This window comes from Drosophila bipectinata, chromosome 2R (genome assembly GCF_030179905.1).
Source record: "Drosophila bipectinata strain 14024-0381.07 chromosome 2R, DbipHiC1v2, whole genome shotgun sequence".
NCBI lineage: Eukaryota > Metazoa > Arthropoda > Insecta > Diptera > Drosophilidae > Drosophila > Drosophila bipectinata.
Genome location: NC_091737.1, coordinates 11,239,783 through 11,255,872, shown reverse-complemented (window position 1 = coordinate 11,255,872; position 16,090 = coordinate 11,239,783). Strand labels below are relative to the sequence as shown.

The 16,090-nt window shown below is 49.1% G+C and overlaps 1 protein-coding gene across 1 annotated transcript; it reads right to left on the bottom strand.

Annotated features, from left to right (window-relative positions):
* Positions 1-200: 200 nt before the first annotated feature.
* nvy (CBFA2/RUNX1 partner transcriptional co-repressor nervy) lies at positions 201-15,320 on the bottom strand. Its single transcript, XM_017253052.3, has 6 exons — positions 14,868-15,320; positions 5,449-5,704; positions 1,221-2,572; positions 977-1,156; positions 792-917; positions 201-696 (listed from the first exon to the last, which is right to left on the bottom strand). The coding sequence occupies exons 1-6, from the start codon at positions 14,868-14,870 to the stop codon at positions 355-357; spliced, it is 2,259 nt and encodes a 752-aa protein (XP_017108541.2). The 5' UTR covers positions 14,871-15,320; the 3' UTR covers positions 201-354.
* Between the last annotated feature and the right edge of the window lie 770 nt (positions 15,321-16,090).

The window sequence follows — 16,090 nt, the reverse complement described above, 5'->3', positions numbered from 1 at the left end:
GTTTCCTAATGATTCTAGAGAAGTGTATCCTTTAGACATTTACCCTTAATCCTTTTCTGCTTAAAACATCGAAGTTTACAAACTATAGCGAAAATGCACATCAATCTGAATCTATTTATGCGTTTCGTATCCGAAGCATCATCTAGTCCTCGGTTTGTCTTTAGAGACGATGCTTCCTGACAACGTTTTCAATCTTATAGTTTTTGTTTTTCTTTTTGGTTTTTGGATAACTCTATATTAGCTGTAATAAGTATGGGTTGCATATGGTTTAATGGTTCAGCTCACCCGCCAACCCCCTCGTTTGTAATTTGACTAGCACAAGTATTTCTTCTTCGGTTTCATCATGCGAATGCGTCATTTGGAGCCCAACCCGTTGGCCACCAAAGAGCCCGGGGTGGCAGCTGCCACGGCGGCTGCCGAGCCCCCACCCCCGCCACCACCTCCTCCGCCGCCGGCGCCTGCGCCACTGGCTGCCCCTCCGGCCGACACTCCCGTCCCAGGTCCTCCTGCGCCGCTGGCTGCGCTGACCACGTCGCGAGCCCCCGCCGCTGCTGCCGCTGCCGCAGCTGCTGCTGCCTGCAGGTGGGCCGCCGAATTGGGAGTGGGTGGTGATCGGGTGGCCATGGCGCTGCGCAGGCTGCTGGCCGAGTGCAGGTGCTTGGCACTCAACTCACTGGCACGCGAGTTGCCACAAACCTAAAAGGACATAAAAGAAAATGCAATTTTCCGGTTAGTATAAGGCTAAACTAAATAATATCTAAGTCTTTAATTTATTTTTAACAAACACCCACCTGATGATGACTATCCCAATCTCTGTACTGGCAGGAGGCACTACAGTAACGTGCCATATTGCATCCTGAGCAGGTTTCGGTGGCCTTGCGTCCGCAATTCCAACACTGCTGTTGCAAGTTGCTGCCCTGAAGGATAATTCGAAAATTTAAATATTTTCTAAGGAAAATATCCAAGAAAAACTTACATTCTGGGCACTGGTCATCGAGGGCGATTTGTTGTCCAGATCCCGCTCTCCGCTGGAGTGGCGACTCATCTCCATGAAGAACTTCTCCATGCGGAGGCGCTCTTGGGTCATTATTTCCGCTGCCCGCGTTTCGGCGGCCACCACAGCTCTCTGAATTTCAATGACAGCTTGGCGTTTGACCTAAAAAATTATTTTTTAAGGTCAAGGATTGGTCAAGCATATGATTAGGTGATCTTAGACCCACCTGTGTGACTGCATCCTCGGCGTTTCTCTTGAACTCTGCCACCTTCTCCTCCGTTTGCCGCCGCAGTTCGGCCATGGCTGCCGGTGTGACTTCCTGACCGCTGTTGGGATGCTGCGGCTCGATGCCCCTCTGCTGCAGAATCGTGATCGCCCGCTTCGTCTTGTCCACCATCGCCGAGATGCAGTTGAGCATGGTGTGGATGTTTTTCCACTCCTCCTCACCACCGGCCCCGCCGCCCTGTCCACCGGCTGGAGCTGCTGCAGCGGGATTGGGGTTGGGGTTAGCATTGGGATTCGGGTTGCCGCCTCGCTGCGGGGGAGCCGGATGCCTGGTTTGTGGCTCCGTCATCCGGAGATCTCTGTCGTCGCGTTGCATAAATGCGGCCGCCGAGGGCAGGCCCTCTGCCCCAACTCCGTACTCTCCGTACGCCACCACAGAGTGGGCGGGGTGCAACGACAGGCGCTTGCTGGGGGGTGGCGGGTAGCCGGCGCCTCCACTGGCCATGTACTCACTCCACTCCTGCAGTCCGTTGTGCCCGCCATGTTCCATCATTGAATCGGAGGAGCGGCGCTTGAAGACCGCGCTGCTGCCGTTGGATGTGGGCGCCTCCAGTTGCACGAAGATGTCTCCGAACTCGGCACTTGCCACGCCGTGCGGCGTAAACTCCATCACTGCCTGCTCGTTGTTGGTCACGTACTGCAGGGCGGACTGGTTGGTGGCTCGGGCCAGAGCAAGGATCTCACGCTGGACCAAGGAAATACTGTTCTTCAGGAGCGGAACGACGTAGGGCCGCAATGGCAGGTTGATGGCCTCCTGCAGGGCCAGCCGAAATTCCTCCACGGAAATGTTGCCGCAGCAGAGCGAGAGCACCAGGGCCCGCACCCTGTCGCTGACCTCTGGCTGACCCAGCTCCTGTGAGAACTGTACCAGGGCGCCCAGGAACTTGCGCATCTTGGATACCAGACGTGCCTGCTCCACGTGGGCGGCTGCAGCGGCGGCGGCGGCTGCTGCCAATGAGGCAGCATGCTGGCCGCCCGGAGTGGGTGTGGGCGAGGTTCCAGAGGATCCTATTCCTCCGCCATTAACCACCGGCGAGACACTGGCGGTGCGCTGCGGTCGCTGGTGCAACTGCAGGGGAGAGTGGGGCGAGCGGGGGGCAAGGCTGCGCGAGGAATCCGGCGGGGAGTCTGGTGGTGTGCGGCAGAGGCGATCCCTTTCCCGCTCTCGTTCCCGTTCCCTTTCCCTCTCCCGATCCCTGTCGCTGCGGCTGCTGGATGTGTTGATGCTGTCCTTGCTGCTACTGGAGGAAGACGAGCTCTTGTCCCCGCTGCTGCTGCTGCTGCTGCTGTTGGCTGGAAAAAGGAGAAGGACAAGAGAAGCCTCTTGTTAGCATCATATATGTATGTGTCTTGGCTATAAACATGGGAAACAAGTCCAAGTTCGAGACCCTGGACAGGATGTGCAGGCCAGGCGCATTACAAATGCATTAGCAGCGTTTCGGTGGCCAGGGAACGGAAGTGGAATATGTATTTATATATATATTCCACCGACCACAACAAGCTACAGCACTTGTCCCACAAAGCCGTCGGAGTGGAGGCATTGGTAGTGAGGCCAAAGTACACACTCGTACTGTTTGTTGCATGCAACCAGCCAACCAAACGACCGACCAACCAACCGACCGACCAACTGCCGGCATTAACAAATTTGTTTGAACATGGGAAATAAATTAGCAAACATTTTTGGCCCACCAGAAGTGTGGTGCCGTGTGGTCTCAGCCCAGTCGAGGAAGCAAATCAAGCACCACTACCACTACTACGCCCAACGCACTAATTGCATGGCTAGATGCGGGAAGGGCACTGGCAGCGGAGGGCGGAGGATGGCTACAACCAACACAGTGTGCTACGTGCTGTCCTATCGCATCCATGATCCTGCCAGAGCGATGCTGTAGCTCAAAAATGAAAAGCTTAACGCAAATCCGCAATGCGCAGCTGGACGGAGAAGCTGCTGGGCGACAGGCGACAAAAGTGAAGGGAATGAAATGGTTAAAGGACTAAAAAATAAAGATTAATTAAGCTTAGGTTTATTTAAGGCTTTGTCCTTAAGGATATTGGTTATTTAGTTAATTTTCATTCTAATATATTCTCATTATAACGAAGTCACCTACTCTCTTTACAAATCCTCTTTAAACCTTTTTCTCACTTTTTAAAAAATATCAAATAACAAAATGTCCTTTCAACTCTTTTATCCAAACACCAAGCCATACTAATTAGGAAAAACTTGTCGCCTGTGATGGCCAAACACACACAAACTTTGTTTGCACAAGCTAATGGAAATTGTTTATGGGTGTGGGTGGCAGAGTAGCGGGCTGGCGGGCTGGTGGGGTGGCTGACAGAAGGGAAGTAGCCGTGGGTGGGTAACAGACTCTCTCTGGAGTGGGTGGCAAATGTTGCTGATGACCATGATGATGAAAACGATGATGACGACAACGACGACTACGATGGAAATGGCAGTCAGTTGATGTTGCCGCTACCGCTACTGCTGTTGCTGTTGCTGCTACTCTTGCTACTGTGCGGCTGCTGCACAGTTTGCTTTTGTGATAATGATTGTGGATACAGCTGCAACTGGCTGTGTTTTCACAGCCATTCAGGCAAGCCACCGCCATGCCAATCGAAGGGACACACACTCTCTCCCTGCCCCCATCCTCCAGAAGGAGCGGAGGCAAGCGTCTAGAGGCATCACTCAACCGAGTCGGCGGCGCTTATCAAACGCCAAACATAGACAATGATGGATCACATGGTCGTCCCAACGTCATTGCCACTTTTTTTTCCCACCTCCCAACTCCCTTTCTGGCTTAATTGGCTGGCAATCCTCCCCCACGCATCCTTGCTCCCTCCTGCCCCTGGGTGAACAATTGTAAAATATTGCACTTGACCGGGCTTAAAAGTTTTGGGTTTGTTTTGGTTTGGCTGTTGTTGTGGGAAAACCTCAACTGACCCAAAGTTAGATCCCACCAGAGGCACCAGCACCAGCAGCGGCAGCGGCAATAGCAGCAGCTGGCAAAGAAAAGCCACGAAAAACCGAAAAACTATTTACGAAAATTTTGTGTTGACAATTCACATATTTTCTAAAACATAATGTTTTCAAAGGAGTGCGAGTAGGGAGGAGGAGGAGGAGTAGCAGCAAGGATTTCCAACTGCTGGCTCAACATTTGCCAGTAGCAGCCAGTATCCCCAGCTCTGGCATCGATTTAAGGTTACGTATACGCAGTGTGGTCCCGGCCATCCAGCCAGCCATCTAGCCAGCCAGCCTGCCTGTCTCTATGTTTGTATATATTTGAGTGTATGTGTGTGTATGTGTTTGAGTATCTGTGTGAATGTATGTGGGCAACAGAATTTGCACAGCTGCGTCCCATAGATTGCAGTCGAGCGCACAAAACGAAACGTTTGCAAGTTTAGTCTGTTGTTGGTGGTGCTGCTGCTGTTGCTGTTGCTGTTGCTGCTGTCATTGCTGTTGCTGTTGCTGGCATAGTCATTTGGGAAAACAATCATTTTGGCAAATATTCATCATGCACTGCTTCTGATTATCATCGGAAGCAACAAAGGATGGGAGCAGCAGCAGCAGGAGCAGCAGCATCAGCAACAACAGCCTGTTTTGGGCACAAATCGTACTCGGAAAATGCTAATTGCTGGCAGAAAGGAAAGAATTCAAGCGACTTAAATTCCAGGTCACACATCATTTGAGCCTGGGAACTTTCACAGGTATCTCCCTAACTGCGCCAATCAAAGCAAAGCTGCTGGCCAGGCCATCCCCAAAAGCAGGCAACGAACTGGTCGCCTGCGTGCGGGCCGCACTGGGAAGCTGCTGGGAACAATCCCAGAAGCGGTTTCCACTTTTTCCCTCATTGTCCGGTTTTTTTTTCGGTAAATGGGGGAAACTAGCAAAATGCTTTTGGCCTTTTTCATTCGCAAATTCGTGAAGTTTCTGGCTGTGGGCTGGAGGTTTGCGGTCTCGGCCGCCATTGAAAAAGTAACGAATTTCAAATACCCTGATGGGGAGTTCAGGTTTTGGGATGCTATTTCTAGGAAACAACTTTTTAAAGAGTCGCTCGAACACCTACAGCTGCTGGATTTCACACCATCAGGTACGAGGTGGAATATCGAGGTCTCTGAATTGATAACAGGCAGCTTAGAAGGGAATTATTAAGACAGAGATGGTTTAAGGAACTCACCTTTAAGTCTTCGACTAATTGTGGCCGCTGTTACTGCTGATGTGGCTGAGTTGTTGTTGGACGCTGCCGCCGCCGCTGCCGACGCCGAGCCCGCTCCCGAAGCGGAGGAGGAGGGGGGCGGGACTTGGGCAGCCGCTGCTGTGGCGACCGCCAGGGCGGCACCTGCTGCCACCGCCGCCGCCGCTGCTGCCGCTGCGTCGTAGGCGTCCTTGTCGGTAATCTCCTCCTTAATTATCGCCTTGCCGTCGAGCGCCATCTGGAATCGTTCGGAAAATCGGTTAGTGAATAGGGAAAAATAAGGAATATAAAAGGGCGGAGGAAGGAGCGATTGGAGCATGGAGCAAGACTACCCCCGCCCTGCTAATTTTCCGGGGCAGACTGTATAGGTTCCCAGAGCTGCGTCGGCGACAGACAACGAAAACATCAAGTGACAAAGTTCTCACATTATGTTTTCAACTTATTTGATTTCAATTTGATTAAATGGTTGTCTGACATGCAAATTGGGCGCGCCAGGAGTCTACACTCTGCCCAAGGACCTCGGCTCTTTGTTTGGGCCAGAGAAGAAAGAACAGCTGCCGTGCTGCCGCTTTAATTTGGCTAAATTGCTTTGAAGCGGTTGGTCTAAGTGCAACAATTTCAAATATGCACTCGCCATTAAATAATGGAACCTCTGTTGGGGCTCTGTTATTATTTCAAACTTAATTGCCTTTTTAATCCAATAGTATCTTTTATGTTTTGACGACATTCTTCAATGGCATTCATTATTTTTTGGCTTTCTTGGGCTAAGTATTAATTAAAATAAATTTCTAGTCCCAAAACGACAGGTGTCTTCAGCTGTGCAGCAATAGAGGGGGAGAATTTTCCATTCCAAAGAGATCCAAGTGAATGGATTTTCCACTTGGGGGGAAATCTTTATTTTCTCATTTTCTGGGAAATAGTAGTCGAGGCTAGGATTTCGAGTGGATAGTCTTGCTAATAGACTCGGCAACTGCATTTCCTGTTTACCAATCATTACAATCTACTTCCTCAGGAGTTCCACCACCCACACACCTAACACCCACTGCCCACCACCCACATCCATATCCACATCCACCTTCACTCCCTTCTCAGCTCGGGCGCAGTTCGCATGAGGGGAAAGCATTTTTGTGTGTTGATTTTTATCACTAAAATATGTAAATACCTCTGCGGACTGTGGGAGTTTATGCAGCTTGCCGTGCCTCTGCGTAAACAAGAGGGGGAAAAACATGAAGCAGAACCTCACCGGGCAGGAGGCAAGAGCCGGGTGGCGGGTGGCGGTCGGGTCTGTAAACCTGTTCATTTTCATTCATGTTTTCGATCAATCTCTGCTGCCGTTTTATTTTTCCTGAGGTGCAAGAAATGTTTAGAGCAATTGTTTAAAGTCAATCGTCGGGTTTGGCAATATTTACAATCATATGGATGGGGGGGACGACTGGGTCTGAGGCTTGGGTAGGGGTAGGGGTGGTGGCGCAGCGGTATCCCCCGCGCCCGCTTAGCAGTTGGAGCAGCTGTTCGGCATCAGAGCAAAATTACACACAAATGCCGCAAATGAAATTCTATTAAAAACAAACACTTGACACGCCGGCAGCTGCCATTTGCCAAAGTGCCGGGACGACTAATGACGACCCTGTCCTCCTTCCCCTCTGCCCCCTCCTCAACATATTTTTGCTGGGAAAGTCCAGGCCAGACGTTTAGATCTTTGGCCGATGCACAGAGAACTATTAAGGAGGTAGTTATTAATTAAAGAAAGCTTGTTTCTTAGTAGGTCTTTTAAGAAATTAAGTTATTTTTAGCTTCCATATTGGAGCTATATTTGGAGGTATTTCATAATTAATTAATAGGAATGACCTTTACCTTTCATAGGCTTCTCGTTCAGTGTACCTCAACTTCCATCACCCCAGACGAAAAACACTTGACAACTGTTTTGCGAGGTCTTTCCAGAGCAGTTTGCAAAAAAATACTACAGAGAGACACAACATGCGTAAAGTGGCAAGCAAGGGGAGGAGTATGGGGCACGGGATGGGTGGCAGGGTATATTGCCAGTGTGGGTGGGTGGGTTGGCTGGTGGGGCAAACAACAAGTGTTTGTGAAAGGCGGCAGGTGAGCGTAATTGTGAGCAAGGGGGCCACAGGGCCTCTGACTCACTTAATAGCCCCGAACGTTGCCAGCCGGCAGCTGCCGCTTTTGGCCCTGGCTATGACGAATGAATCAAATGTCAGGAGCAGCCGTGTCGTTGTCGCTCAAGCAGCTGTCGCCTGTCGTCGCCAGAAGGCGTCCTCCGGCCTCCGACTCCCGGCTCCCGGCTCCCGGGCGCCCCATCCCCCACCCCTATTGTGTGTAAGGCAGGCACTTCAAAGAGCTGGAAGCCTCACAAGCTTCCATCGCAGCAAAATGGAAAATGTCGCCCGCAGAAGTTTTTCCCACAAAACTTGGGCCAGCTGAAGCCGGCAGGAGCAGAGCAAGGAGCAGGACATGGAGCAGGAGTAGGGCCAAGCAGAAGCAGAAACTGAGGCCGAAGCTGAACTGAAACTGAAACTGAGGCTGCGACGGCTGCAGGCGAAATTGCCAAGAGGAAAAGTAATTATTTAAGCGGAGGCAGTACAGTGGGTAACAAGTTTCAATTACTAATAACTTTAAGGTTTAGTTTTTAATATTATTATGAATATTTAAAAGAAATACTATAGATTTTAAGAAGATAAAAAAGTTTCGAATAAAAAGGGTCATCTTAGACAAAACAGTGACAAAGCCATGAAGTAAAAAGACAATTGGCAGTTCTAAAAACTATCCTGGTCTGCTAATATATATTATATATAATTATAATACTAATCATAAAATAAGTTATAAATTTCTTATAAATTTAACAACACCTATTGCTTAAATATGAATTATTTAAACAGCAAGTAAAAACTTTACAACTTTTTTTTAAGTTTCCTGATTAAGAACAACCTGCCTACTGTTTGGAAAGTGCTTCCCAGGTCTTGATATTCCCCCAAGGGGAATCCCCTTCCAGGACACGAAGAACACACTTCAACTATTAGAGGTCCTTTCTCAGCGATTTGACAAATGAATAGGAAACGGCGAAATACATTTACGAAGCATAATTTTCAATTAGGCTGGCAGAGATCATAAAAAAAGGCCAAATTTTAAACGACATTCATTTAATTCTTACTAGGCATGGGGGGAGCAGCTGATGGGGGCGTGGCTCGGTTAGCCATGTGCTGGACACCAAAGTATTTTATACTTTTATCCCTTTTGCTAACAAAAACACTCGCAAACACACACATACACACCGATGGAGAGAAAGGATGGGTGGCAGGACGAAGATTGTTTAACGAAAAGGCGCGCCAACTGAAATAACAACAACAAAGGCTGATGGCGGGAGTAAGGGTGGGTGGCTGAAGGCCAACCGTGAATGAGGTGGCAAGTTTGGGGGGGGTGGTCGCCGGGTGAGCAGATTGGACAAGAGCTTGGAAAATCACAGCACAGCTGCATGTGCTTTCCCGGTAAGCTGCCCATTTTCGTCCTGCCATGTGTGTCTGTGTGTATGTGTGCGAATGACAACCAGCCGGACCTCGAACCTCGGACTCCTGGGCACTTTGTATTGTTGTTGTTGTTGTTGTTGTTGTTGCGGCTCTGCGGAGTCCGCATTGTGCGTCATTATGCGCAAGTGGCGCCCATTTCCACAGCTCCTGCTCTGCCCATCCGGCTCCTGCCTGGGAGAGATTACTGGCGACGACACCTGTGCAGCAGCAGCAACAGCAGCAGCAGCAGCGGCAACATCAGAGTCCCAGTGTGTGAGTGTTTTACAGTTAAAACTTTTTTGCAACTTGCTGCGTCAGCTGCTTCATTACACATGAAGCTACAAATGTATGCTGGCGTTTGGCGAAAAATGGGTTGTGCGAAGAGTTTCCCGCCGGGGGAGGATCTGGGTGTGGGGTTGGGGTAATTAGCATTAACCCTCAAAGGTTGCCGGAGGGCTTCCGTGAGGGATAATTATACGGCACAAGCACGAACAATTACAGCTATTTGAACATTACGGGCATTTCAAGTGAGAACCGATGGGAGAACTAATAAATCAAGGATACTGTTTAAATCGATTTGAATTATTGGTATTACTTTGAAGGCTTCTAGTTTAAGTTAGAAGCTTTTAAAACTCTTTCAGTTACTGTTAACACCCCTATTCTTGTTTAATCCCCTGCTTCTCTACTAATAGCCCATATTTTCACACGTTTAATTAATCAGCAATTGAGTTAATTAATTAGCCGATTAAACACCGCTAGCAACTGCAGTGGCGACCCTCGTCAACTATTTGCTAAGCGCCTCTCAGTCTGCCACCGACTCTGTCTGTCTGTCTGCCTGCCTGCCTCTGTGTGAGTGTGTGTGTGTTTCTGCGAGTCTGTTGGCAACGTGCCGCAGCATTGGCGTCATTTTAAATTACACATCACACACACCCAGACAGTCAGCAACAGGACGGTTTGGGTTGTGCCCCCCGCTGGCCCTTGCAACATCAACATTTTTGCACTATCCGCCGCACGTGCCACCCCCTGCTCTGGGTTCACCCTTCATTTGCAGCCTGTGCGAGGCATAATAAGATAATGGCATGTCACAGGGCAACAACAGCAACACCACAGCAGCAACTACTGGGAAAAAACAGTTGAGCGAGTGTCGCGCTTAATCGGCTTTATGGTCTGTTTTATTTCCGATACGAACTGCTTTACGTCCAGAGTGGCCAAAAGGGGAGAGACTGTGGACCAGAGGGGTCATCAAGGGGTGTGCGTTGGGTAACTGGAGAACATTTGCCTGCCACATGTTGCCCACAAAACGTATTTAGGCATCCCAATTACGCCAGTCCAGGCAGCAGCAGCAGCATCTGATGCTCGCCAGCTGCCACTTTTCTTGCCTCCGTACTCTGTTCCTGCGGCGATGCGGCGATTTCGAATGCAATTTTCCAGCATGTGTTGCTGCAACTGAAGATTTTCCAGCTGCCACGGCCTGCCGGCGCTTCTCGTTGCTCTTCTTCAGGCGCTTGTTCTCTTCTCTGATTGGAAAATGATTTTGCCAGCCTTGTGGCACGTGACGCCATTCAGGTTTTTTTTTTTTTGCCTTCAAGATAGCCAGGTTGTCTGCCACAGGCAACTCGCAACTGCCACTCGCAGCAGAAACAAGCCAAGCAACTGGCAACTGGCAACACATGTTGGCACGTGTCGGCGTTGATGTCTTTTGGCCAAGTCTGCACTAGACAGTAGCAGCAGCAACAGCAACAGCAACTGCCAGAGCCACAAAAGACTCAGCGACCACTGCCGTTTTCAATTAAAAATTGTGAATGACAGCAGGTGCTTTTGATGGCCCCGACGGCTTTTCTCATATCGCAGCACCTGTGCCGTCCACTTCTAATAAGAAGCAACTTTTTCCAGGTGCCTGCAGGTGCAGTAGGATGTTATGTCATGCCTCTCTTGCCTCTCCAGAGTCTAGACTCAATCGATGAGTGTTGCTGTTGCAAGAGCAACACATGCCATTGCAACGGCAATCCTGCTGAGTTTTCTGTATTCCTTTTTCTTTTCTTTCAATTTTTTTTTTTTTGGCACAAATCTGTTGCAGACACTTGAGGCAGCAGCTCAAACAACTGTGTCCTGACAAGTTACAAGAGGGGGAGGGTGTCTTGGGCAGCAAAAGGGGGGAGCAGCTGCTGCCACTTGGCGGGCGCTGTTTTTCAGTCTTCAATGTTGCTGCTGCCGTTGCCCGTTGCCGTTGCCCGTTGCCGTTGCCATTGCCGGCATCATCTGCGTTTCATCTGGCGTAAGAAATATTGCGGCAGCTGGGCCAGCTGCTTCGTTTGTCGTTTTTATCCCAACGTCCTATGGGGCATACCCCACTCCCCCAGATGGTCTCGGCTGTGTGTGTGTGAGGCAAGGTCAGCCCAGCCCGTCTGAGGCTGGAGATTTAAGGCCAACTCTTGTACCGCCTGGCAGATTCAATTCAGGACGACTGGCCTGTGGGGGCGGACAATTTCATTTTGGTAACTTGCCAGCGAATGTCCTGTGAATGACTGGACATGCGGCACTCGTGGACATAGTTTTTTGTTTGAGCCGAATGTTTTAAACATAAGAGGGCACCGGAAACGGAAGCGGAAGCAGGCTTAGGATTGCAGCTGACACTACGGGTGTTAGGATTAAGACTTTGAGTGGTAGGACTAAGGGTTAAATGTAAATTTATCATTCAAAAAATGAAGAAACTATTTAACAATAGACTGACTAACATGATGATCTTCTATAAGTGTATCTATGTATACCCATATATCTAGAACTAGCAATTCTCGCTTTATTTTTTCATTGTTTTGGGGGGAAAAAATCCTTGCTGTTGGCTTGCTTTTTTGCGCTCGCTCTACTATGACATTTTTGCTTGCCCCCAAAACATTTTGTGCTTTGCTGTGTGGCCCACGTCTTTTTAATAAGCTGCCACTTGCAGCGACAACAATTTTGCTGGCAAAGCCACAACACAGCAAGAGCGGAAAAGCGGAGGAAAATCGAGCTCAGAACCTCAGGGAGGGCAACTGGCAGGGGGTAGCGTGGAAAAGCTGGGCAAACAAAAAAAAATAGAATGGAAAAAGCAAGGCAGTCAGGCAAACAGAAGAACTAGGAGCTTGTAGTAGGAGAGCAGGACGTAGCTGGAGAACGACACCGAATTTTGTTTTTGACTTTTTCGATTAAGCGTATGCAACCACACAGAGTCGCACACACAGAGGACCGTTAGTGGCTGTTCTGTGTGTGACACTTTCGCGATTTTTTGGCTTTATTTTCCGCCCACTTCTCCCCCCGTCCCGACAAAAAAAATCGAGGGAAAAATAAAGGAAAACCCATCTTCCGTTTCGTTTGCAATGTTTGCGTTTGAGCTTTGAGCCGAGTTTTCTGCTTTCCGTTTTCTGTTTCCATTGGCTTTCGACGGGGCCTGGGCTCCCCGTCTGTCGTTCTAATAAGCAAATTGACTTATTTCCGGTCGCCATGTTGTCTGTTGGCTCAGCTGCTGCCCCGGCCGCAAACAAAATGGCGTCTCATTAGTCAATGTCGTCTAGGCGGGCGCCAGAGTCGGCATCTTAATTGCAAAAGGTGTGAAAATCCAAAGTTTATTCTGTTTGTTTTGGGTTTTTCATGCCACATCTCTGTGCCCCCCGTTTTCCATCTTTCCCATTTCCCATTTTTTTTTCTCTTTGGGTTTTGTTTTGTTTTTGCCGCTCAAAGTTTGCTCTGCTAATGATTGATTGAGCTCTTGATGGATTGCCGCCGCCGGTATGCCGTTGGACTGGGATTTGGCCAAAAGTGGGGGTTGGCAATGGTTTGGCAAAAGCGCGGCACATGTGGCCGGGACTAATTTGATGCCAACAGCTGCACTTGTCATGTGCATTTTCACCTGTTTCCCCCAACTTTTCCGCATGTCTGTGTGTGTGTGAGTGTGTTTTTGTGTGTGGGCTTTCCGTCGACTATTACGCTAATAACTTTGCCCTTTTTCGCCGCTGTCCATTTTAAATGCAATCACCATGTGCAGCCACCACCCCCTCCCTCCCTACCCAATGCCAATTGCACCCAACCTTGGGGGGTAAAGGAGCGTGATTGTGTGTAGTGCAATGCATTATTTAATAGAACTTTGTTGAATGCCTGATTGGCCGCTGATTACTGATTAGACAGGGCCTGGCCAGCTGAGCTGCCCAGGGGCCAAAACAAAATTAAATTGCTGACACTAATTGGATTGCCTCTGACAGTGTTTAGGCCTGAACTGATATATTGTACAATTAAGCTGCCTGTTTGGCCAAAGACACTTGAAATGTTGGCAATTTGCGTGTAAATAAGTGGGCTAATTGTGTGGGAGAGTAAGATCCTCCTGCCAATTTCCCACAAACTGATCAACTGGCAACTGAGTATCAATTAGCCAAACCCCCAATTAGGGCCAACTCCGAGATGTTTTTGCGGTGGCTCTGTGAGCTGTTTAATGAGCGGCGGAAAAAAACAGAAAACAGACCGCGGAGTGAGCCTACAAGCTGTTATAATGTTTATGCAGGTGTCATGCCAATGACAGGCAGGCCCAACCGGCAAGTGGTGCAGGAAAGATGCCGAGATGGAATGGCAACCACAATAGCCATAACAATAACAACAACACCAGTAAATGATCCCTCAGATCGTCGGGTCAAGTAAAATGGCAAAAAGGCCAAAAGGCAGCTGGCCTTACACTTCTCCTACTTCTTTGCATCTGCATCTTGGCCATCTCTCTTTGGGCCTTCTTCCTCTCCTTTCCTTCTTTTCTTCTTTCTTTCAGCAACAGCTGCCTCTGGCCAAGGCCAGATCAACCAGGTGATTTCCAGGTGAGTCACCAGGCCCTGGCCTCAGCAGTCATCCCCAGAATTTAGCGATCCTCGGCTATCCGATAATTATGACAGGTAAATTATTTTCAACTAGATTAGGCGTTGTAAGTTGTTAAAAGCAATTTAGTGAGCCTTGAATTATGTTGTTTTTAAGGATATGGATTATATTTGAGGAGTGAGGAGAGAGATCTTTAAAATCGCTGTAACTGATCTAGTATTATGGGTTATTCTTTCACATCTTTAACATCATCACATCCTACATTAATTTTTCAAACCCACTTCTGTTGATGATATTTTCCCAATTTCCCGCGTTTCCAAAACTTAAATCCGGGCTTTGGCCCTTGGATAATATATAGTATGACGACGGATGGCAGATGGAATCGACAGACGGCGGCATGAACAGCGGCAACAGCAACAGCAACAACGTCAGAGGCGACACATGGCAGCCAGCTGCAATTATTTGCAGTTGGAAGTTCTGTTTCTGTTGGGAACGCGGGCGCACAAGGCCATCAGAAACAGACGGCGGCCAAAGTCATGGACCAAAAACCCAGTGGATGTTGCTTCCGGCCCCTTTCCTCTTCTATCCCAGACTCCAGCCCGGTCTCAGTGCCACAATCCCAGTCTCTCCGGAGGAGAGCAAAAGCAGCAAAAAGAAGGCAAATAATTTATAATTTCGCACGTGAAACTGACAAAGCAGAGGGAAAACGAGATTTTCCAAAACCCCCAGCCCCTATCCTAATGGGGATGCTGGGATGCTGCCCGTATGAGAGTCTGTGTGTTCATCTTAAACTATTATTCGAGCACTTGACAAACGAATTTGTATCTGCATTTGTGCTGCTTGGCGAATTTGTTTGAGCAAATAAAAAACAGATGTGACCTGGCCATCAGACATATATAGTATCTCGGATATAATATACATAGATGTCTGGAAATGGATCTGTGCGGAGCAATAGCTATACAGGGGGCAGGAGACACTTTGAGTGGCAGAAGACAGCTGGCCAAAAGCAACATGTGTTGGCCGGAACTCGAATAATTCGCATCGACTACTCACCATTTTGGCCAGATCTGTTCCAATTGATGTTTTTATGCGGTGTTATGCGGGAGAGAAGGTTCTACACGATAGACTGTATTTCTGGTGAATTGCTTTATTTTGATTTGGTTTGTTTGGGTCTCCGAAAGTTAATACTTCACTGCTGAGTTACCGACAACATTCAGTGTTTGTTTGCGGATCGAGAAACAATAACAACATCGGTGGCGGAGACGGAGATGTAGATGGTGGCGAGAGGTGCGCGACTCGCGAACCGGCATCTCGGAGCAATGCCAAGCGACTGACTGGCTGAATGGCGAAAGTATCTTATGGATGTGGCTATGAGCGCGAGTGCAGATACTCGTCGGATACTCGAGATACGAGAACACGCGGAAGTGGAATGCGCCGTGGTCGGAATGCGATTGAGATTGAGGGACGTCCGACCAGTTGAAAGTTGAGTTTGTTTGTGAGCAAAGTGGCCAGGTAGCGATGGTTCGTTGGGTTGCTGGTCGAGTGTTTGAGTGTTCGGGTTCGGATGTTTGGTATTCGGGGGATTCGGCATTCGAGGCGCCTGCGCAGTCGCAGATGGAACAGCTGTTTCAGCTGCCCTCGCACCCTCGACCCTCCCTCGGTGCCTGCCTCTCCTTCATCTCCTTGGCCTTATCGCTGGGCACAGGCAACAACTGCCAGACATTTGTTCTTGTTGCTGTTGTTGTTGGTATTGCGACGTCGCCGGCATTTGGCCCGCTGGGCTATTAACATCAGCTGCTGCCGTTGCTTCTGCTGCTGCTGCTGCTGCTACTCAGCCTCTGGACGCGCCTCACTCCCCTGTGCCCCAAAAATAAACCTCCTTGGCGGCAGCTGAAAAATTCCTTTTTGGCAGCAGCTTGTTTCGTTCTGTCTCTGTTTCGCGTTTATTTCGCTGCCTTGGCATTCCAGTTGGCATTGCGTTTCCAACTGCGTGCCGATATTTAAATAAATTGCCAACCAATTGTGCACACACACTCTCACACATTTCAACACCCAACCACCCACCCACAGACCCAGCGACCCACCCACCACCACCTCACCCAAATCCCTAAATGGCCTTATGCGCGTGTTCACACCATGTCCTGATGTCCACCCCCTTGAGAAACCCCCCTTGGGAAGCCCAGACCCTCGAAATGAGCTGGCAAATTAGAAGCGATTTAGTTTGGTTCGGAATTCGAATTCGAATCTCAATCCGATTCCATGTGGGATCCGCAGAT